Raw genomic sequence first — 24964 nt, 5'->3', positions numbered from 1 at the left:
GGTAACTTTGCCAGAAGAGGGAGAGAGAGAGAAGGCAAATGCTCCCCCAGCTGTTTCCTGTCTACAGTGTCTGTGTAATGTAGATAAATGTGAGGATTTTCTCTAAATCCCTCTTCTGTTTGCTAAATCTCACTGTCACTGCTAAAATCAGAGCAGATAGAGCCTGCGCAATGGAATAAAGTCCTCAATATTGAAATGTGACATTGCTCTCAACATCTCACATCTCTCTGGATTTCTTTTTTCTCATCATTACTGCTAACAAATTCATTTCCAGACTTTGCACTTTTAAGAAGCAATGGAAAAAATCAACAATCTTTCAACACAATTAGTTAAGTGCTGCTTTTGTGATTTCTTGAAGGTAAATCTTTATTACTATTTCAAATAATTTTTTAGTTTTATTTTGCTGTGTGTTGTCTGCTTCTGCTTTGAAGTATTGTGCACTTTTCAATAACATTATAGTAGAATTGAGAATTATTTATAAATTGCTGGACATGCAATTTTATGTGATTTGGAAAATGGCTGTATGTAATAATTGCAATTACATAGATAACTGTAAGGGTAAACTATTGCAGATACATGTCAAATGTCACTTCTATTCACAGAACTTTGCAATATTTCAGTTATGTCATTATTAAAGGGTCCAATTACATCATTGTCTGTATTGTTAATTAATGTTTCCAAAAAGAACTTTTACCTATTTTCTGCAGGTGCAAGGTTTTAGAGGAAAAAATGTATTATTCACATTTGAAGTTTCTGCAGTTTTATGATACACAATTGTAGATAAAATGTTCATGCTTTCACAGGGAAACTTTTAAGGGATGTTGTCATTGCAGCAATTTTCTGGCAGCATTGTATCATTTACTTCTTTTTTGTTTTCATAAATTAAAAGTATATGTGAAGTTCAGTTTGTTTTTTACATTAGAAACCAGCTGCAACTCTTGCTGAGCTTGCATATTTATATAGCTTAAGCAATTGTACATAAAGAAAATGGAAATTCCCCTACATGTTCATCTCAAAGTTTTCCTTTGTACGAAGGGCTGTTTCAGGAAAGTTTGCATCTGAAGTTTCATATTAGGACCTTATAATTTCTACATATTAATATAAATTGTCTTTAAATAAATTTGGCTTCAGGAGGTGCACTGATCTCTGATTCTGTCAATTGGCCCTAGTTCAACTTTCCATGATTAGCAAATGTATATACTTCAAGAACTTTTGTCTTTAATATTTTGCAAGGACGATTACACAGCTGTCAGAATTCTTCTGTTTTAATTGTTTAGGGCCTAATTATTTTTTTAGATCATCTTACACTTTAAACACACATCTCATTCTTTACTGTGATTCAAAAGAACAGGTCTGTAACTGCAATGGATGAAACCATTCTTCTAATGTACAAATGGGCATCCCTTCCAATATACTTGGAAGGTAAAGATGATTTTTTTTTTTAAAGTATTGAGCAATGCACTAAAAGACACAAAAGTAATGTGTAGTTCCTCAGCTGATGCATCCTGCCCAGCTTCCTTGGAATCAATGCAACATATTGATTTAGGGTAAGAAGTAGCCCAGTTTCTTTAATCATTAAGTTAGCAGTATTTAAACCTTGACCCATTCTAGAGTGTATATGCTTTATTTATATAATAATGACTAGTGAAAACTGCTATTACATACCAACTACATAATTCTACTACGGCTTAGTCATCAGGTCCAACCTCTACATAGCAAAATGTAATAAAAATGTTGCCTCCTTCAAGTTACTTATAATCACTGTAGAAGTTCTTATCTGTTATTAAAAAGACCATGTATTTGAAGAAGTCTTTTGTACAACTTTTACCAACTGATAGTTTGTTAATTGAGGAAGACTTACATACAATAAATAAGTAAAAGTGATGTAGAGTGTTCATATATGTCATTCCTCTGTGGTGCCATTCTTCTGGACTATTAAAAGAGGAATGCAGCAAAAGCTGGTTATTTTACTGAAAAAAAGAGAGGAAATTCCAGCTGTGAAAATATGGTCAGTCATTCTAAGCAACTAAAAGAAGTGCTTAACCAAGCTCGTCCTGAACCTGTATTCAATTTCCAAATGTAATTAGATGCTTCAATAAACCCCACCCACATGCCAATGCATTTTCTTTTAAACTCTCAACTTTCTAGTCAAACTGGGGACATTGCAAGCACCCTGGCTGTTTGTAAAGAACCTGAAGCAATATTGGATTACAACTTTGTATTTTCTTAAGAATATTCCTCTCAGACATAAATGGAAACTTTGATTTTTATCACAAACATATTGAATCAACTAATGTTATGTTTAATTAAAATGATAAAGTTAACATTTTAAACTATATTTTGGAATTAGTTTTGATGAAACAGCAGTTAATTTAACAAATAATCGGTTGAGCCCTAGAAACATGTGTGTCTGTTTTCTTTTTCACAAGGTTTTACTTGTTTGAAAGTTCTTGACTGGTTTTATATTTGGAGATAAAGTTAGAAGTTCTCTGTGGTTTATGCTGTTCAGCCTTTTTGGCTTCCACTAAAGGAAAAACAGTAGATAATCTGTTTTGTTGTAGTCCAGTGCTGATATTTATCTGAAAATTCAACCCAGCTGAAAAGTCTTGAAAAATACAAAATTGTTAAATTTCTAAGATTTATGTTTATTTCTGGCCCAAATGTTACACAAGAACAAATTGTTAAATACATAATGTTCTTGTATTTGTAATATTTTTCAGTCTTATGAGGCAGTATGTTAAATAGCTTTCTGCTTCCACCCCAAGAACTGGGAACTATGTTAAACTGCTGAACTACAGGTGCATAACATTTATCTTAGAAATTTTAAAATAAAGCAGGAGAAAAAAAAAAAAGTATGTTTTTGAGATATGGAATCATTACAGGAATTGATACCTTGAGTTATCACCATCCATTTATCATGTGATCTTCTACCTGCCATCAAATCATTAAATGCATTAAAGCTTGTTGCTTTTTGCTCAGCAAAGTTGGCCAAAGACTTTTCTGAGTGCAAATATAATTATAATTTCTTTATGTGATATACCATGGGACATAGATTTCTTCATTATTTTCACAGTGGAAATATCAGCAAAACGGAGGATGAATTCTGACTTGTTTATAGACTTATCTCTTATTCAGTTTTAACTTAAGTTGAAATAGAGGACTCATCCAGCAAGGTGCTAAGATCCTTTGCCAAGAAAATAAGAATTCTTAAAAATTATTGACCAGAGAAGGCTCAGTCCTCCACTGAATCAGATCCTTTATGAGCAGACAATAGAAAATTTCACCAGTCTTTCAAAAGTTCAGTGAAAATAAGATTAAATGGTCCTTGAAACACTGAAATTTTAGGGTATCTTTTAAGCCAAGGTTAACTGTATGTGCAAGAAAGATTTGTAATGCCTTACCTGACTGCAATAATAATGTTAACCTTGAAAGAGAAAGAAATTTAACACAGATTTACACCTCTCAAAACCAGCATTCTTGGCAAGTGATGTAAATCAATTCAGAATAGGCATTAAGCATTCTTCACCGTCCTGGTAATAAATATAAATAGCTTTTCTTAGTATTTTAAAAAAAGATAATGCTCTGTTCTTTGATGTGTTGAGTAGGATCTTCTGTTGATAAAAATTGCTACAAAAGGAAGTGGATAAATGGAGTAGTGCAAATTTACACCCATTAGGGTTTGTCCTTTCTTCAATCATAAGTCCAGGAAAAAGATTGGAACCAAATGTGAATGAGAAAAGAATTATCACCTCTGTGTATACCTCATAGCCAAACCTGACTAAGAGGATATAATGGAGGTCAGAGAAAGTATAGCTACTTCCATCATGTAAAAATACAAATCCTTAACACTCCCACTAGTGCTCCTTGTAATTTCTTGAGTACTTCCAAATGTTAACTTGCTAGTAACAGAGGACTGTAAGTCACTGAATACAGTCTCCTATTATGGAAGGTCCCTCATCAACTCTTTTGTAACTTCAGCAAGCTCTACCTTGAAACTTCTTTATTTTGTCCTAATATTTCCCTTTTTGAAGTGGCTGGAGAACTATAGAATACTAACTGTGCACCTTTTTCCTAATGGTCTAAATTTCCTTCCTTCCAATTTACAGTCATTTACTCTTGTGCCAGGGCTTTTCTTTAGCTTAAATAGCTTTTCTCTGTCATATGGCACTTTCATCTCCCACAGTACACTGACAGGCAACTGTTATATTCCCTCTTAGCCTATCCAGTCTCAGGCAAAATAGTTCATGGTCATCTAGTCTTCCTTACTATTCTTATTTTGGGTGTCACTTTAGCCGTCTGTTGCACTCTTCCATATCCTCCTTTTGCATCAATAAATCATAATTACTGTAAAGTTCTCCCCTATATGTGGATATGAACCAAGAATATTCACCACAGGAAGTAATCAGTTTACAAAATAGATAGACTAGAATATGTAGACAGTTGTAAAATTACGGTGAGATGTCTGTTTTCTAATGAATTACAGCACATATGCATTCTTAACCCACATGGGTGCAGGAGTCATTGTCTTTAGGACTCCTGGAAAGTTCTGACACTGCTTTTGCTTCCTTGGCAGGTGAAGATGCACACTGTGTCCTATATTCATTTCTTCTACCTTGGCCTGTGTTTGCTTACCCTAACCAATTCTGCTGCTGCTGGCCCAGAAACACTCTGTGGTGCTGAGCTGGTTGATGCTCTTCAGTTCGTCTGTGGAGACAGAGGCTTTTACTTCAGTAAGTTAACCCTTTCTTTCATTTAACTGATATTTTTTTCCATGTAATCTACTGGAGTTTGCAATTCTCTACGGAAGCTTAGAAATCATCAAACCAGGCTGCCAAGTATGACTAGTATCGTCTACCTTGGAGATTCCTAAATCTTCAGTGGCCATGAAGTCTCAGTACTGTGTCTGTGTTCATTCTCTCTGAATTTCTGTCAAATGTTCCTATTCAGACAAGTTATTGTTTCTAACCACTTTCCATCTGCTGCTATTCCACCTGCTATGTTACTACTTTCTGCTGACCTGTCGTTAAAATTAAATGAATGAAAGCACATATTAGACCCAAGATATTCACAAGGCAGAACTGTGTGTATCTGTTGTGTCAGTCTACTTGTAAACAGTATAAGTACACATTGTATCATAGCAAAAACACAGTAAGTTTCAACATCTGGTTTGAAGAAATGAAAAGCTGGAAGGCAGTGAGCTGAAAGTTACCACATCCATATGCTTCTTCAGTCAAATACAGGTGAAGGAAAATTCATGCATGGTGAGATAATAATATCAGTACGGACAACAGATAAAAAATAACTTTTCAGTCGTGTGAATATATTAGTACTCACAGGACTTTTTCTATCAAAACCTATGACTCAGAACTGAACAGTACAATATTTTTTATTTGCTGTGTTTCAGATTGTGCAAAGCTGGAGAAATTATATAAAATGCACAATAGAAATCTATGCTAATTGAAGTTTATTTCTCATTTTTAGCTATTTACTACTCAAATGACACAAAGGTAATAAAAATTTAGCTAAGAATTTATTCTTTTTGAATTAATTCATTAATATATTTATTCAAAACATGTAGTAACTTGTGCTTTTAGAGCTTTTGAAGCTAGTGTTTCCTTTTAATACTAATACGTGCTCATCTGAAGTTACCTCTCCTCCAGGGCCCCAGTTACCTTTCCAAACAGGAATATAACTAAGAAAGGGAAATATACAAAGACAGAAAAATTAACTGAATGGTTGCTTTTCTATTTATTGTTATATTCTTTGTGAGGTCTAGTTTGTTTGTTTGTTTACTTTTGTAATCCTCATTTTATCCTAATAGTTCTTGCCTTCTAAGCTATCACTTTTGTTTTCCTGATCTTAACCACCACATTCCTACTCATTTCTCTTCATGGAGCTGTTACTTTCAATATTTTTCTCCTTTCTTGCAATAAAAATGGAGTTTGGGAAATCTAGAGTCTCGCACCTTTAACTTACAAAAAATCCAGATTTCTCCAATATACAAGCTGCAGATATTTTCACTGTCTTCTTGCCATTTTCTATTGTAGTTTAACTCTGAAACTGGGAGGCTTAGTTTCATATATGCAAAGTAATTCACTAAAGAACCCTTCTCTTCTGTATTTAACACTTCAGCAATTGTTAATGAGCATCTACTTTACCATTCTCTATAACTTAGTATTCTAGTGCTAAACATATTATTACACCAAAATCTGTCACATTTATCAACAGCTGAGTTAGACTTAGGGGACTACCTGAGTGTTCTACAAATACTTTCGCACTGTGGCTGGAAGGAGTGTAAAGGAAGACTTTCATCTCCCCCTCCTGTTTCTGCACAGGAAAACAATGAGACAGTATACTGCATTCTTAGAACTGCATAACAATCTTTTTTTTTCTTTCTCATTGTGCACAAATCTGATGCATTTTCCCAATCATTCGTCTCCCAGCAAAATGTCTGCTGCTTGTTCAAAGGTTTGCTTACCACAAGAGTGGCTGTTACTGCCAATGAGAGTTAATGTTATGTGTACTCTTTGTGTTCCTTGAGGTGACAAGGCATGTGAAATGCTAATCATCAGCCATAACTCTGTTTTCAATCTTAGGTATTCTAACATTGCAGAATTTGTTTTAAAGCTCTAAATTCCTTGAGCTTAATTCCTTAAATTCCCAGATGGTTTTCTGAAGTTTTAAAGGAAATCTTTACCCTTGCAATCTTGAGTTTTATGTGCTGTCAGTAAAGATATTCTCTCCAGTTTTCTCGGTTGCTTCTTACATTTTGAGAATTCACTTGAAATAATGGAACTATTGACACTATAAAGGTCTACCTTGTTTTGTATGGAAGGCTGTGGAAGCTTTTACTAATGAATGACTACCCTGTTTCAGTAAAGTCTTGCACTGTTGTAATCAATAGACTGTAATGGCAACAATCGAGAGGAATTTTCTGAAGTTGATGTGTATCTCTTGGATGCTAAATAATGTATATTCACTACCTGGTCACTTCTGATTCTTGGGGTAGCAATTTAAACTGCTTCAGCCTTCTCCCTCTTATTTTTTAGTATTTAATCTAAAGTACAGATCTATAAAGAAGCAAGTCCAGTAAGACTGGTAAAACAACTTGACATCCTCATATAAAATGTAGCACAGAACGAGTACATTATTAGAAGTAAAAGATCTTGCTTACCACTTCATTTGCAGAAGTAAAAATGCAGTGAATATTTTTCTTTTATTGTGAAAGGGTTGCCAATTTAAATTATATCTTAATCCTTCTGTTCTCATATTCTCATTTCTTTATATAAAGTATAATCAATGGTAATGTTTGTCTTTAACTTGCACAGGAAATAGTTGTGAGGGAAGGTTTTTCTTCCATCATTCTGTATTTCACTAGAGACCTCAAATATAAAGAATACCTTTTGGCTGAGGTGGAACTCCTGGTTATGATTCAAGGTCAAAGCTTCTGACTATTCCTTGGGAGTTGTCAGTGGAAATGAAGATAGGAATAATTGAGTTGCTTTCTGTTGAAACTCTGTACTCCACAACCACAAGACTACATCTATGACTAGGATTGGAAGAAAAAAAAAAAAAGTCTGTTATATAGTCTGCTCTGCCCAACTTCCTAGCTATAAAAGGGAATTCTTTATGGCTTCTGAAGAGATGTCCCAGCTGCTTACCACACACAAAGACAAGCACTGACTTCAAGAGAAAGTCAAATGTGGTTTCTACCACTCCCTCTCTTCGTGAAATAGACTGGCAAGGAACATTTCTTAAAGTTTTTGGGGAGAATACTGCACAAATCCTAAAATAGAACATCTGTTTTTTCCCTTGTTCACATTTAATCTCAGCCAGCACTGGCTACCTCTTGGATAGCTTTTTCTTTCCTGTGATTCATCAGTGAAGAGTAGTTTGTTGACACCTTTTATCTAACACCACCTCTGTAACGAAACTTCTGCCACTCAAGTTCCTGTGTGCTAGCTTGTGATAGAATAAGCCAACAGAGAGCCTGGCCACAGCTACACAAGTGGCTACATTTAGACACAACTCTTCTCAATTACCATTTCTCTAGTCTCAAAAACTCTGGGTTCAATAGCCATGAAGCAAAGTGGGACGTCTGCTCTGTTCATTTGAATTTTAATGCCTAGAAAGATTTACCATGCTACTGCTAGTATGAAACAATTCTGAGGGCAGAGAATGCTCAAAAAAATGATAGGACAAATTACAGGAAGCGATAGCCCAGGAGGTGGAAAATTTTGCTTGAAATAGCCTAATCTTATCATAAATTTACTTTGTAGATTAATTTAAAAAGGGATTTTTTTCATTCATACAAGCTGAATTGGATGGACAATCATTCATTCTTGCTCATGCTATTTCCTGAGGAAAGAAAGCAAATGTAGATGTCTCTAAGGAGCAAATACTGTATTCTTTTTTTAAGAACTTTCTTCTCCTTTGAAAGTATACCTTCTCCAATACATGAATATTAGTTTGGCTAATAATACACAAAACTGCCAATAAGAAACAACTTTCTTATTTCGTTAGGCACTTTCAGTCATTCTAATTTGTAAAGCCCAAGGAAGATGGTGATATTTATTTGAAAACATGACCATCAATTTCATGAATTAAAAAAACCCCATCTTTTTCTGTTAAGAAAAAAATGCTTTGGGCTTATATTGAATCTTCTTAAGCATCACTTGCGTTAAAAAAAAGGAGATATCTGACACAATGGACTTGCTCTAAATTTCTTTAGAGAATGGAGAATGATCTAGTGTATCCTTCCATATGTACGAGTGAATCCCATAAAAGACAGGCTTTCTTGATATCCAACCTAACACTCCCTGTGTCACCTGCTTTGTACAGGATCATTACAGATTATACTACGGGTTTTTTTTTACCACTAAGACAAACAGAATTGTTTGTTGTCCTTTGGAATAGCCCCAGCTGTGCACAACATAGGACTATTGGTTTACAGTCATCAGAAAAAATCAGGATAATATAGTGAGCATAATTTCGAGTAATCAAAGCTGCCATTGAATCTCATTGTTTTGTAGAACAGAGGTATACATGGAGGAACTGTTGCCTTACAAAGAAGGAAATAAGAAGCATAGTAATAGGCAATTATGTTTTGCTTCTTCCATTTTCCTTTAGTTAACAGCTTCTTGTTTACTTCAGGAAGTCTGCTTTTAAGATGTTCTTAAGGTTTCTAGGCCTGTCAAACTTATCAACATAATTACAAGAGAAGATATGGCACTCATTTTTTTAACTACTCCATACCTGCAGGAGCTATGAGTCATTAGCTCCTCTCTGTGTCCCTGATTGAAAGGAATATGAATGTAACAAGCCTAGGAGAGGCACACTTCAAAGCTCCCATGGACATACATAGACTGTGATGTCAATAGCTGTCTTACAAATCTGTGCAAAGAAATGCTAGTCAGTTTGGCTATGTCACACAGCATGATCTGAGAGTATTTTTAAGTTCCTTCGTCTGGCTACATGCCCCATTCATGTCCAAATCCTGTATCCATGGAAGATTTGAGTCTATTCCTCAATCTTTATCCTCAGATTTCTTACTTCTTACAGAAAAGCTAGACTGGAAAGGGGCTTAGATATGCTTTAGCTGGGTCTCCAGGGTCATTGCCAAGGGAAACAGGACTATAGGCACAGTTATTGATATACCTCTATAAGAACAAAGGACAACTCTGAGTCCTGGAATGGTATCATTGTGTAGTCAGATAACTGATCCAAAAGTTTGACAAGTGCTCTGTTGCCTTACTAATAACCATTGAGGAAGTTCTTGGAAGAATTTTGTCCTTTTTTGCCACATCAAGAAAGGCTAGGGAGTGTTCATAAAGGCTAACCTTAGTTTAGTGAGGTTAATCTTCTTAAGTTACCTCTTTAATAACAGAGAGAGAGATTCTGTCTTCTTTCTCCATGGGTCACCCAGTGAGTCTAGGATTTAGCCTCTAAAGCACACTAAATTTAGTTTCTGCAAACATGTCTCCTCTACAGCTAGTTCGCGGGTCACCAACGATTTCATAATTTTCCAACCTTTTCATTAAGAGGGACTGTAGTAGTAATGATTAATGAGGTGACTGGAAGCAAACCATTGATCAAAATTGCATAAGGAAACATCTCTGCAAAAAGTGTCTACTATCAAAATCAAGGCTTTCCAGAAGTTACATTTATATGTGTCCTTATTCACTGTTAGACATTAGAGATGCTAATGCTTTTTGTGATGTTTTCCTTTATCTATGCACTAGACCAAGTTTCAGATTTGGTTTCAAATTACAGAAAACTATTACTTGACATTTGATCCCCTAACTGCTATATGTGCATTTAATACATTGTTTAGTCTCATGTTTGGATAAAGTCACTCAAAGAAGCACTTGGCAGGTTCAGCATTAATTCTTGGCATAACTGCCTCGCTTACTTTTTCACTGAATCTTAAATACCAGGAAAAACCCTTCACTGCAATTGGTCAAAACCTTTGCATATAGACCTCTTTATTTGTTCTGGTATTAAAAATGCATTTGCAATATTTGAGCCACAGCAGCAAGAGTCACAAACCATTCCATTTAGAAGAACCACACAATCTCTTAATTAAAATCTTTTGTACTAACTGCTTGAGTGTCTAGGGCAATCTATACAGAACGCTCATTCAAAGATGGAAGTTCATATGCAATATCTCTAGAGCTTATTCAGCATCTCTTCAACTGGTAAGCATGTTTCAAACACTCATAGCATCACTGAAAATCAAATAGAGACTTAAAGCGATTTTAATTTCAGAGCTTTGCTAAAAGAGAATAATCAGAACTTGTTTATTAAACCATACTCAAATATTAATATTTCCCTCAGATACAAGCTTAATTGTTCAAAAACATGACAACAAATGAAAAGGGTAGCCAAGAGTTAAGTCATTTCTCAGTCTAGAGAAATCAAGACAAAAGAAACACCACAAATGTATACTTATTGAAGAACTTATACTAAATTTATCTCTGGTAATAACCACAAGAACAATCGTGTCGGAAAGAAGAAAAAGACGTTAATTCATTTTTTCTTTGTGACGTATTTAATGCAAAATCACTGTGCAATCACTGTGAATTCTTGTTCTGAGAACAAGAATTTTAACACGTCCATAGCCTTTGGATAGGCACATTGAACACTGACTAGTGGGTCACTCCAACTTACAGAAAATTTTGCATAGTCACCATATTAGTTTAAAAAACTAAATCCTGTTAAATATTACATGTCTAATTCTACCCAAAGGCTGTACTTTAGGCACCGGCTAACATATAACTTTGAGAATAATATAATAAATTGATTTTCTTACTCTATCAAAGCAAGAAAAGTCAAATACTATCTTCTTTTCAGACTTCTTTAAGAATTTGACAAATTATATAGATGAGCCTATCTTGTCAATTTTATCCAAGCAACCTCCAGGTTAATTTCTGATTGCCTCTCCAATGCTAATTGATGGTAAATTAGTTTAGAATTCTTTAGAGATCTGCTTTGAATTTCTTAGATTCCTGAAAAATCAGACATTAGTCTGAGATACTTGCTGTATTTTCTGTTTAATGCCATGTACGGTCATATTTAATATGTTTTCAACGTTCTTGTTCTTAGAAGACAAAGTGAAAGCTGTTTGCTTACCTCATGTTAAATTCTTTGCTAGTGAAAACTGGAATACCTTCTTTTTATCAAAGAAACAATTTAGGGCTCTTATCTTTCTTATTTTTTTCCTGAATCTACAGAATATTCATATATTTCCCATCTTACGTTTGAAATTCAGCTGTGATCCTAGCTTTTCCACCTAGTTCATGCAACTGTTCTAGAATAAGACAATACCTCCAGAGAACAGAATCTTCTGCTTCTGTATGTGCCCATAGAAGTGTGGAAGTAGAGAAAGAGTGTCCTGTTAAAGCACTTTCGTTAGGAAATTATGGCTCACACGCAAACCTGAAATGATATGATTTTTTTTTTTGATAGAGAACTACTTGTTTATAACGTTTGTATTTTTGTATGTTGGGCAGAAATTTACACAATGCTGAGTATTAAGAAAAAAAATGAGTTGGCTTAAACCATTCTGAGTCAATCCAGCTCAGTGAACAAAACTGTTTTCGTTTTGAAAATAAATATTCTAGCAATATTTATAAACTATTTCTATCTCTAAACAAGAAAGTACTTAAGAAACACTCCCAGGTCCCATCAACAGCAACTTTTAAAGAAGAAAATAGTACTGAAAATTGTTTTGACACATTTTGCAATAAGTGATATTTAAAGGCTGTATGTTACTATGTATAATAAATCAAATTTATAACAAAGGGATTTTTTTTTCATATCTGCATTAACTATACTGAAGGTTTCTTCTAACTCAGACCCATCAAAATGACTGGATAAGAGCTTCTACTGTTATAATGATTTTTTTACCATTTCTTTTTGTAAGTCTTTATTGATTACTTTAGGTTTCATGAAAGCTATTAAGCACATCTATTTTAGGTTAACGTAGCAAGTTTAAATTGAATTCATTTAACACTTTGAAACTTCTGCAGACAAGTAAGATGTGATAATTTCTTTCTACATCCCCTGAATTCCTGAATTACTAGTCAACAGGTCTTCCATGAAAAAAATTAGGTTTTCCTATGTATTTCAAGTTTTATGTTTCTTTCCATTAAAGTTTCCAGCCTTTCACAGACATATTTAGTTTGGCAGGAAGAATCTGGTGACTCATAGACTGAAGAGATTTGAGAGCAAGCTACTGAAAATGTATCTAATTTCTTCTTGTGTAATTTGGGAGCAAGCTACTGATAGTATGTCTAATTTTCCTAGTATAATCAGATGTATTATTGGCAAATATATGTCCTGAATAATAGCTATGTTTATCCCTGAAATATATAGCTAAGATTAAATACATATTTGCTTCTAGAACACTTCTTTATTTTTTCTAATTGTTTCTGGCATTTTACTCTAAATCAATGGGCACTGAATAAACAGAGAGGTACTACTGAAATATTTTGCATTATTGCCCTACTTATATCTCGGAATTCAGTAACATGAAAGTATTGATTATGAATAGTTTTTGTCTTGTTCTTTTTTCTTTTTTTCAAGGGAAGATAGAGGTATAGGAAGAATTGGTGATGTTATTACATCTCAGTAATTCATATAGAGAAGGATAGATTTATCAGAAAAGCTCTTGTATTTTATGTTGTTGATTGTATTGTTCTTTTCACCTCTTTTCAGACGAAAGACTACTGTTACTTCTAGATGACAATCTGTGAAATAGTTTTCACTTATTCACATATAGACTGAACTTTCTGAATGGTAAAGACTAAATAGAGCTTGATCCATCATACATGAAGAGTCAGCAATATGTCCTTGTGGCCAAGAAGGCCAATGGCATCCTGGGAAGAAGAAGAGTGTGGCCAGCAGGTTAAAGGAGGTTCTTCTCCCTCTCTACTCTGACCTGGTGAGGCCTCATCTGGAGTACTGTGTCCAGTTCTGGGCTCCTCAGCTCAAGAGGGACAGAGAACTTCTGGACAGAGTCCAGCACAGGCCACCAAGATGATCAGGGGACTGGAACATCTTTCATATGAGGAAAGGTTGCAGGAACTGGGGCTGTTTAGTTTAGAAAAGAAAAGACTGAGGGGAGATCTTATTAACATTTAAAATATCTAAATGACGGGTGTCAGGAGATTGGGACATCCTATTTTTCTGTAGTAGCTAGCAACAGGACAAGGGTAATGGGATGAAGCTGGAACATAATAAGTTCCACTTAAATATAAGAAAAAACTGTTTTACTGTGAGGGTGACAAAGCAGTGGAACAGGCTGCCCAGAGGGGTTGTGGGGTCTCCTTCCTTGGAGGTCTTCAAGACCCACCTGGACATGTTCCTATGCAACCTGATCTCGGTGAATCTGCTTTTGCAGGGGGTTTGGACTAGATGATCTCTGGAGGTCCCTTCCAAGCCTACCATTGTATGAATCTATGATAAGGAGATTCTGGTTCAGATTTATTCCATATGAGGTATCTGAGTTAGGAACCTAGTGAAGCTCATGCTATAGTCAGTGAGAGGAGTAAGAAATTTTCAGGGCTCTTGGTAAGTTACTAATATCCCACAGCACGTACTTTTCTCCTTTAACTAAATTAAGCAAACAAGCTATGGCAATTATATCCTTAAGTTAGTTAAATCAGTTGCGTAAGGACCCTCCCTTAAAAGCCTGAATTTTGGTGGGAGGAATCCATTTAAAATCACACAGTGAACTTCAATGTGGAGATAAGGATGCATTTATACAGACCACATTTCAGATTAAAGCAAATCCAACCTTATTTCAATTGCCATGGTATAATATAGCTAAGCAAACACATAGAACGTGCCTTATGCAGGTAATGCCAGTTAGAGTTTCTTCTTTGGACTTTAAGAGCTCCCAGACCTTAGTCTGACTGTTTGAATCCTGTTGGAGAAAGCATTTCACTCTGAGACACTAAATGTAGAAGGGAAAAGCTTACCTATATTTTCTTTTGTGATATAATGGGTAGAATATACTCTTACATGCCATAATAAGTAACAGTATTTTAGTCCTTCATAATGAGATAAGGTGCACTTATCCATGCATAAATAATGAAGATATTTTTACACTGCTGTTCACATGGATTAATTTCCATTCCTATGAATATACATGACCAAGCAGGTTTTTTATGACATTGAGACAATAATAATATTTAAAAAATAGAGTGACATCTAAATATCAGATACCATTAAAGAAGCATTTTCTCCCTTAGAATGCTCTGTCATTAAGTATTACCACATAGAAAGGACATAAAACGATGCTCAAATACAGTTTTGAGATACTCATTGATACAACAGGCAATTTGAAGATTTAAAAAATATCAACTGCTGAGCTAATGAACTCATAAAGCAATGATACGACTGAAGACAGAACCCCATCTGAGATTGTTAGCCAATCAATGACTCAAATCAACAGTACAAAGTCCCGCTATCTTCCTCGCTTCAGTTTCTCCGTCATCCAAGGCAATATAGAAATGGTAAAGACATGCACATACCACTATCTTCTCTAAAGCAATCTCTTTGCAGTGAATGATAATTTCAGTAGTGAGAATTTCCAAAACAGCTAGGAGGGGTAGGAACTGTACTTTAGGTTCAGATTTTGACAAACCTTTTTCAATAACTATTGTTTTGGAGCAGAGTATAGCATTAAAACACAGAAAGTACTATTTCTATTTGCTAGGATAAATATGTATATAATGTAGCCTATTTAAAACTGATCTTAATATTGTGCATTTTGCCATTCCCAGTTTTTCTGGCTCGAGAGAAATAGGGCAGAAATGAGGGTAGTGTTTCACAACATTGTCTTACTTCACAGTTACATATTGACTTCTGCATTTAAAAGTCACAAAGGGTTATCTTGCGTGAGATATTCATATGAATGATTTTCATACTCCTGTAGATTTCCACCACTAATTCAGGAATTAGATACGGCATATTTAATATGACTATCCCAGGACACAGTAATTTCAAAAAGTTGAGAGGTGAAGATAATATGGTCATTCAAAAATTATCAGGCAGGTGGTTTTGTAGAATTTGACCTTTATCTTTCTTTATGCAAACAATGAAATGAAATTCTACAACTGCAGAGTTAAGTCAACTACTATGATTTTTGTTACATGGTAGTCTTATTTTAGTTTCTGAAAGTAGTAAGAGTTGATACAATAAAAGACAACTATTTTCTGTTGTCATTAAAATGAAGAGTAATAAAATGAGCAGAATGTAGTGATATTCTTGTCTGATGTTCTTTTCAAATAGAAATTCATACTCTGATATGAAACAGATGAAATTCAGATCTGTGAAAAAAGAGTAACATCTTTTTAATACATCAAGCTTGAACCTTTCATTGAGAATCAAATAACCCACCATAGATTTTGAATGAAAAATTATTATCTTTGAATTATGAAACAGGTGGGAGTGCCCTTATTTGGATTTTAGGATATAATATTAAAAAAAAATGTATATATCTACACTTTCATATGGCAGAGAAGAGAGACATTGTTAAGGAAAAACTGATATGTAATGTAATGAAAAAAGGGTGAAGATAGTACCAAAGAAAATAATGATGTTAAGAATCCAGGCTGACTCTGTCTAGGAGTTTCTTCACTTCATAATCCACAATCAGGAATCCATGGATACTTACTCAAGGTTATCTGTTAACTTCAGTTGGCTTTGGCTTGGTGTACTGAGGATAGTATGAGGTAATTTGAGGAACTCTCTGTGCTCAATAAAGAAAACATTGATCATTGATTTTCCTAGGTCTTTTGGCCATAAGTATCACTGCACCACAAGTATTTTTCCCTTGACTGGATTCCCATTCATCTGTTTTTCCTAAGAACTACCAGCTGAACTTTGGATATTTTCCTTCTATGTTATAACAAATAGAGAATCGTTTCACAGAATCAGAGAATCACAGAATCTTAAGGATTGGAAGGGATCTTGAAAGATAATCTGTTCTAACCAACCTGCCAGAGCAGGACCACCTAGACTAGGTCACACGGGAACCTGGACAGATGGGTTTTGAATGTCTCCAGAGAATGAGACTCTACAACCCATCTGGGCAGCCTGATTTGGAAAGGGTATACACACATCCCAAAACTCCTAATTTTTAACATTAATTCAAACCAACCTGAAAGTTTTGTAGTGCAATTTTAAAGTTCATATACCATTCATGGTACAAACTATTAAAAATTATCAGTTCTTCATAGATAAGTGTTTGATGAGTGCCTAATTTGGTTTTGATTTTGTGGCAGGTAGATGACTACATCTAAAAGACTGAACATTATCCTTCCCAGAAGTGTGAATCTATTTTCAAAAATTATTATTAGCCTTATGAAAAGCATATGAGACATGTTTTCAATGGGTTCTGAGCACTGAAGGGGCAGATGGACACTCAAGAGATTTTTCAAAAGCAGTTATGTATCTAATTTCCACTGAAATCAGTGATAGGGAGTCCTATGCCTTTTTTTCCCACTTTTCTGTAGACACATGCTTGTGTGTTCAGTAGCCACAATATCTTTGGAAATATGAGTCAGGATCCTTACTTACTTGTCTAAATTTTGCTTATGGACCTTATTGACAACTTGTGAAAAAGCTATCACTATTAAAAGCTCTTTAAAATAAGAATTGGCATAATGACTTGGCTTCCTCTCTGACGTTAAACATACTAATACGCTTACAGTGAAATCTTCTTATTTCTAGGATAAATATGTGAGGCATCAGATGAAAGCTAATAATTTCCCAAGTGAGCTAAAAATAATGAAGGCTGAATTTGAATAAAAATTCTAAGAGGCATTCTGGAACAGACAGTGGTTAATAAATACTGCAAATGCTACCTTTCTACTAACCCCATTTGCTAAATGACAATGACTAAAAATGGACCACAAACAAGGCAAGATAAATATCAAACATGAGATAAAGTATAATCATTGTAGGAAGCTGGAGACAATGCCTGTTTTATTGAAGGGGTTCTTTTTTGCCTCCTGACCATAAAAATATAATTAAAAGTCTCTTAAACTTCTTTATCATTTCTTATTTTGGAGAGTCATGTACTTATGACTTAGATATAGTCCACACTGCAATGAAACCATCTAACAGCACCTAAATTGACTCCAAAAATTCTAAATACATTGCAATATAAAGAGTAAGAGAATATGCCAGCTTTAATAAAAGTATTAGCTTGTGTAATGAAAAATAATGCAGGAATGTGTGAATTAAACATATTTTTTTTAAACATGCTGCAACGCAAACGAAAGAGTTTTACAAAATAACTAATGACTTGAGCTGTGGTCTTAAGAATCCGGAAAAAAATCAGTGAATAGTAGCCTTAATATTGATCACAGGCCAATCACTTTTACATTATGATGCAGTCCATCACCAAATTACTACAATCTTCAAGAAAAAAAATGTATCTGTAGTTTTACAGGATGCAGACATCCTGGGAAAAGGAAAAAGTCATTCAAATACATCTTCAGTATATAATGGGTCTGTCTTCTGTGTGTAATTAGTGGTCTTGTACCCTAATGCCTTCCAAGATCAAAATACTCCAGACAATAAGAATTAATATTTTCCTCTTAAGCACCTCTACAGCACTCATCATGGAAGTATTTGATTGTATCACTCAGACAAATATATTATATCCCACAATTTCCCAGGAATTCTCTCTGAGCATTTGTAAGTTGTTTTACCTTGTTGTTGCATATCTAACTGGAGGAGGCAAGGATTCTTTTTCAAAGCAATTTGAACATTTTTTCTAGTACTTTGTATGTTCAAAATAGAATACAAATGTCAAATAATTTAACAAGGATATAAAGTGAAGTAGTACCTTCCATTTATACAAGGAAGAAAGCAAAAAAGCAAAAGCAGATTTTAAAACATGCAGCTGGAAATGTGTTGCTTACTCAAAAGCATCTTCAGCACATACCCTATCCTACCTGTGCTAACAAAGCACTTCTGTCAAGAGAGCTAGAAACAAAAGGAATGTAACCTTCCTCTCTTTTTGTTCAAATCTAAGCATCTTTCCAAAGAATTATTAGCCTCTTCCTTCTTTTATTGGAGTGACATAGATGACCTCATCCTTGCAGGCTGCAGAAATACCAGAACAGCTGCTGTGCAGTAAAGCATTGATCAGGAATAGGTTTTGTTGCCAAGTGGCTGGTGATAAGCAGAATTCAGTGCAGAATCATTGAAAATTTTAAATGATTGGAATCTCTTTGTAAAGTGTTAAATTTAGAAAGAGCATAAAAATGCTTATGTGCCTTTTCAGCAAAATGAAGGAGGTCCTGAAAGGTGGTACAGAAAAGCCCTATATCAATTCATGAAAAGTTCATGAAGTACTGTCGTTGTGTAAATAAGTCTGAGAGTTGCATGCTAAACCTTCAGCTAGAATAAGTAATTTCCTGTCCTCAAAAATGGTGACACAAATTAGACATCAATTCGTGAGCAGTCAAAGGAAACTACCAACTGGAGGTGAATTCATTGAAAGAATTTTAAAATGTGTTAGTAGAGACCACAGGTGCATTTCTCGACGACAGTTACTACAAAACAGTTTTTCATGCACCAGCCTTTGTTGATAGTGGACGGCAATCTACTAAATAAAAGGACACTTTATGTGTCTATTTGAGTTCTTTCCTGCTTTCCCCATTTTGCATCATCATATTGTATATAACACTAGGAAAACTATTGTGCACAACCTGAAAATATAAGTATTATTTTGTTTGTCGAGTTCATCCTAACTATCCTTAATTTGACTTTTTCTTTTTTCCAGGCAAAGGAACTGATAGGTTGGCATTGTCATATTGGCTGTATAGACTGATAATATTTTGATAAAATTTTCATTTTGCTGTTTTGCTATAGTCTCAGGAAATGGAGGGATGTCTTGGAAAACTGAGACCTAATTTGTATCAAAACCAGTTTGTTTTCTTGCTGAAACAACTATAACCATGGAAAACTTGTGGCTGAAGTAAGCAGTGGAAATCTGAAAGTCCCTTAGTTTCTTATTATAAGCCAGTTCAGAAAATATACCTTTTCTTTGAACTATCTCTACCTCTTTACTTTATATTACATCCTCATGCCATGCTGGAAGCAGAATCATGATAGTGTTTTAAAGTACTGCTTTAAATTCCTTTTAGACACATTTTAAACTATAGTAATTTAGCAGATGGTTGCTTGATTTCAGTGTAGTCAGTGAGAAAGTAAGCAATCCAGTGACCTCAAGTTCACTAGGATTGCTGGAAAATAAAAACAAGTGTTTGGAAGGCCAGTGCTTCAACACATAAAGAAATATATTGAATACTTCAAAAGATATAAAATTCTTAGAACTGCTGGACAGGCTTCTGTGTATGAACTTTCCTGTCCAAGTGGCATTGCTAAATACCGTGGCACCAATCAAAGGCCTGACATCATGTTGTTGTGTAACTCATAACCATAGCAATGTCACTTTTAAAAACGCATTATATGTGCATTCAGCATCTTAAAATCTCCACTGTCAGATGTTAAATAAAGTAAAATTCAGGAGATTTATTTTGAAATATAAGCTTTTTTTATAAAGGGAAAAGAAAATATAAGACTTTCTAAGCCAATGTTAACACTGGAAACTTGGATTCAGACAACAGGTACAGCATGAACAGATTTCATCACCAATATAGAGAAAAAAAAGAGGAGTAATCCAAATCATTTTAACGGACAACGACAAACTTGAGCTTCTACATTACAAATGGTTCTATCCAAATTAACTTAGTATAAGCAATGGAGAACAGCATGTAACAGAAACTGGGAATATAATCCTCTCATTTCCTTCAAACCTAAGCACACTAACAAAGAATCATTAGCCTCTTTTTGCTCTTGCTGAAGCAATAGAAGTTTCCTCATTCTTGCAAGCTGCAGAAATTCCAGAGCATTTGCTGTGTAGGGCAGCAGTAAAGCACTTACCAGGAATAGTTATTGTTGCCAAGTGGCTGGTGGTAAACAGAGTTCAGTACTGCCAGGTACTAGTAAAGGGAATGACATGTATCCTTTGCCTCAAGTGACATGTGGTAAGGGAGCGTCTGGTGTTATCTGTTACCTGTCCTTTTAGAGTATCAGTACACTGGAGCTGTAAACCAGAGGCACTACGTTGGGCTGATTATCTCATTATGTGATCACAATCATCAGCAGTAGTGAATGTAACCAGTGTCCTCTTTATAATCCACTGAGGAAGCCACTAACACTGTCCTTACGATGTATAAAAATATGAAACAAAGGCTTATTATACTCCATAGGCTGCATACTACTTGACAAGATCTGAGATTGTGCTTTCACAAGATAAGGGAAGACTGCGGTAAGACTGAATTCCAGCTTCTTTGCCAAAGACAAAGGAACCTAAATTTCACTGGTAGTAAATAACAAGACCACCTTCTGGTCTTTCAAAAATTGACAATTACAACTGCTACTTAAAGTGCACAAAAATTCTGGACACAGATCACTTCCAATATCAAATGCACAGTCACTTGATTTCTTGATATACTGCATGAGATGATCTTGTTGATAAGTTTCCTCATATGTACAGAAAATTTATTTATGAATTTTGTACCCATAAAAGAAATGGTGAGATGTTGAAAAAACTGAGCTCAACAGTACGTAATTACTGATAACACAGTAATGGTACCTTTCTGTGCAATCCATGAATCAAGAAATATGACTTCCAAATACAAGAAGCCTGATTTGTGCAAATGCTCTCTCACTTTTTATATTTCAGAGAACAGATCAGGTGCTTCTGTAGATAGGCAATGGATAAAGAATAAAGCATCTGGGACAGCTATGACTATTTCTAGCTTGGGAACTAACTAGTTTATATAACCTTGAACAAATCAATTTTATCTCTATTTGTCTTACTTTCACCATGTGTGAAAATGAGGCAATGATATTTATTCACCTTTTAAATGCTTTTGAAATCCCCTGATTCAAGTAACCACTCAGATCCAGCCAAACAGTGGTTTTTAGAAGCTCACTCATATATAACCACAAGGGTTAAAGTTTTAAGCAAAGAGCTACATGGCAGTAAGGATGATAAATTTTAGGTAATAGTCTATCAGACTTAGAAAGACAATTCAGTAAATACAATAAAAATAGATCTGTTTACATAAGGGATAAAAATTGGCTAATACCTTCAAACTAGGAGTTAATGTATGCCACATTACTGCAGAGAAGCCCTCAAACTGTTTTAAAGAAATACTATAACTGTTACATAAAACTTAATGGCAAGTTAAATAGATCACCCCAGCAGCCTCTCTGCTTACTGCAAGTATATGGCACAAAGTTCATAGGTTACTTGAGACTCATTCTCCCAGCCAAATGAGTCAAACAATAACACTTCGAGGCGCTGAAACACTTTTTCTTGGATTTCAGTAGAAGCAGATGTGGGGTTGACTACACACTGAACAAAAAGAATATTTTTAAAAGAGAATGGTAGCAAAAACATAAGTGCAGCTTGAAATTTATCTGCAATCACCTTTGCCTTTCAACTTGACTTTAGCTTTCTAATATTACCCTTTTCATCTGAAGATCAGTGTAAAGCTTCAATAAATTGGAGTCTCATTTCTTCATGTGTGCTTCAGATTCTACTGCTAAATAAATTGGTACAGTGTTTCAATCTTCGTTTTACTTTGGGATGTAAGTTCTGAGTCACCATCATTTAATTTTCTCCAAGCCTCCAGCTCGTGTTTTCTGTTTTTCTTCCTGGATGTGTCATAACAACTGATTTGTACTACCCCAGTAAAATGGTGAAGCCTAGCAGACATCTGCCAGCAACAAAATACTGTGCTCTCACTCTAATTCCCCACACATTCCACTTCTTACACCGCTTTCCTTGCATCCTCTCAATAAAATGGTAGAGCCTAGTAAGCATTTTCTTTTCATTCTCCACAACATTCTGCCAATGTTAACACAGAGATGAGGCAATAAATCAAGAGTCACCTCAGAGAAGAGCACACTTGCCTTGCATGCTCTTTTCCTAGCCCTGTTTCTATGAATATTCCCATGAGGTTAATTTCCCTGAAGTCAGTGAGTTCCCTGTAGGTAGGATATCTGTCAGTTCTGAATCAATACCGGGTTAATGAACTGTGAAGGTATTGTTTTTTTCAGAATTACTAAGAAATTTTGATTTAGGAAAATCAGTTAGAGAAAAGTTTTAGGTTTTCATATTTAATAGAAACTGTTCAAAAGTTTCTGGTATTCTTAAGACAGGAACAATAGGAAAAAAATCCTTTACTTTAAGCTTTGAGATATCCATCATTAATTTAAAGGAGACAATACTCAGGCATATTTCTTTTCAAAATAGTCATTATATATCAGAATTGCATGTAAAAGAAAAGGAGGTGAGAATTAGCAGAAAAAGAAAGGTGTTATAAACAAAGCACAAAAAAAAATCATCTGGAAGGAGGTAAAAATGATGAAACAAAAGAAAACATACTTTAATATAGATGAGCATTCAAAAGTTGCTATTAAAGCTCTGCGTTTGGCAGCTACCTTACCTGAACTAGGACTTTGATTCCTTTGAGGGTGAGTCATGTTTGAACCAGGTTTCAAGGACAGTTCTCCTCTCACAAACGCGCAGCACATGCAACTGTGTCCAATTTTTCTTACCAGATCTGGGTTGGACAGTGACTGAGCCATGTATTAGCAATTGCGTGTCAGTGGATAGCTGTAAATATCAATCTTTCAGTCCTGGTTAGTGCAGATTGTGAAGCATCTCTATAGAAACACCCACACCAGATCACCTAACCACAAAGCAGCCTCATCTTGTTTAACTTCAATTGCAGCAGAGCCCAAGAAAAAAATGTTCAGATGGGGAAATGTCAATATCAGATAGCATGTTCAGTTATGGTAGTCATAACAAGTGATAGCAGCCATTCTAAAGAGCAAGAGAGTTGCCAGATGACAACTCCTTGAAATTATCATGACAAGGGTATATAAAGAAAAACCCTTGCAGCAGCCCACATCTTGGAAGTACAAGGGCTATTCAATAAAACAGCCATATGTTTCAGAGAAGAGGAGGCTATGTTTTAATAGGAGCAAACCACATGGCTTCTAATCTTGATGTCAGCAATGACTGTGGTTTTAGCTGCACTCTCCCCATTCCTTTACAAAAAGGAAACAAAAAACCTCTAAAACTTACTAAGGTGCATAATGTACAAAAACTGAAACTCAGACAGGTGAGGCTTGGTTAAATTATAACAACGTTAAAGCAGAGACTAATATTAGAAAGTGTCAGGTAATCTGAAGTTTAGGTTTTCTTACCTGGTTGACTATTAGTGTAAATTACAATATTATGGTGACAAACAACCATAATTTATATTTCTGATTACCAAACTTTGTGTTCTGCTGCTCAGTTGATGATGGCATTATGGGATATTTGGTTTGCTTTTGCAGAAGTATTTCATTTTCAAACACTTACATGCACTTTGTGCAACAAGACAGGATAAATTGTTCTTTAGGGAATGGGCTGCCTCTCACTGATTCCAGCTTGAGCTATACCAGATGCCATATAGCCCATCCAGAAGAGCTAACTCTTAATCTTTCTTTTTCTACATCCACTAAATACAACTTTACATAATTGCGCCAGAGCACTGAGACAATAATGAATGAATGGTCCGTGAAGAACTCTGGAGAGGTTTCAGCAATTTCTGTGAGGAAATGAGTCAAAATGAATCTGAACAAGATACAGGACATGGTGCAATAATGTCTGGTTTCTTCTGGATAAAGGAAAAGAACAAGTGTACTATCACTGATATTTTACCGAGCCAGTATGGTGTTTCATGTGAAAGTTTACAATGTGCAATAATAAACAACGTCTGTGCTATTAGGAAAAGAATATAGTACTTAATGATTACTACCAGCTTCCAAGAGTAAAATGTTAACAATATGTTTGATTTTTTAAAGACTACATTTCTTAGCAATTTTACAGCATATCACTTTGGAAGAGCATATACATACTTGCCAGATGTGATACAGTGGTATAGGAACACTACACGAGCGAGTTTATTTATCCTTAGATCACCCCAAGCTTTTTCTATCAAACCAGAGAAATAATTTCTGAATTCCCTAATGATCTTACAAGATAAATGTTGAAAATTAGTAGAGCTAGAAATTGCTATATTAAAAGGAGTATTATATTATTTAATGCTAGTGCTAAGAACATAAACCTTTCCTAAGTCCTACTTATCAGCACAATGACGTCATCCTGGAGTAGGAGGAAGGATAATCTTCCTTGTTGCTGCATTATAGAAGAATGGCAAGGAGTTTTTATAAATATACTGCTTATTATGCATTTAATTACAACCAATATTAAACAATCTTTAACACAGGATAAAACATGGTGTGGATTTTTAAAAGCAAGATATTGTTTTCTAAATTTCTAGTATCTTTTCTCCCTACTATACAGCAACAT

At 34.9% G+C, this 24964-nt stretch overlaps 1 protein-coding gene across 1 annotated transcript in view; it reads left to right on the top strand.

Moving 5' to 3' along the window:
* The first annotated feature begins 295 nt into the window (after nucleotides 1-295).
* IGF1 (insulin like growth factor 1) overlaps nucleotides 296-24964 on the top strand; it is a 47171-nt gene continuing 22502 nt past the window's right edge. Inside the window, exons 1-2 of the mRNA XM_010196173.2 lie at nucleotides 296-358; nucleotides 4574-4730. Coding sequence (XP_010194475.2) covers nucleotides 296-358; nucleotides 4574-4730 — 220 coding nt within the window. The remainder of the gene's footprint in view (nucleotides 359-4573; nucleotides 4731-24964) is intronic.

This window comes from Colius striatus, chromosome 1, assembly GCF_028858725.1.
Source record: "Colius striatus isolate bColStr4 chromosome 1, bColStr4.1.hap1, whole genome shotgun sequence".
NCBI lineage: Eukaryota > Metazoa > Chordata > Aves > Coliiformes > Coliidae > Colius > Colius striatus.
Note: the sequence above shows the minus strand (reverse complement) of the source record. Positions and strands in the feature narration are given on the sequence as shown.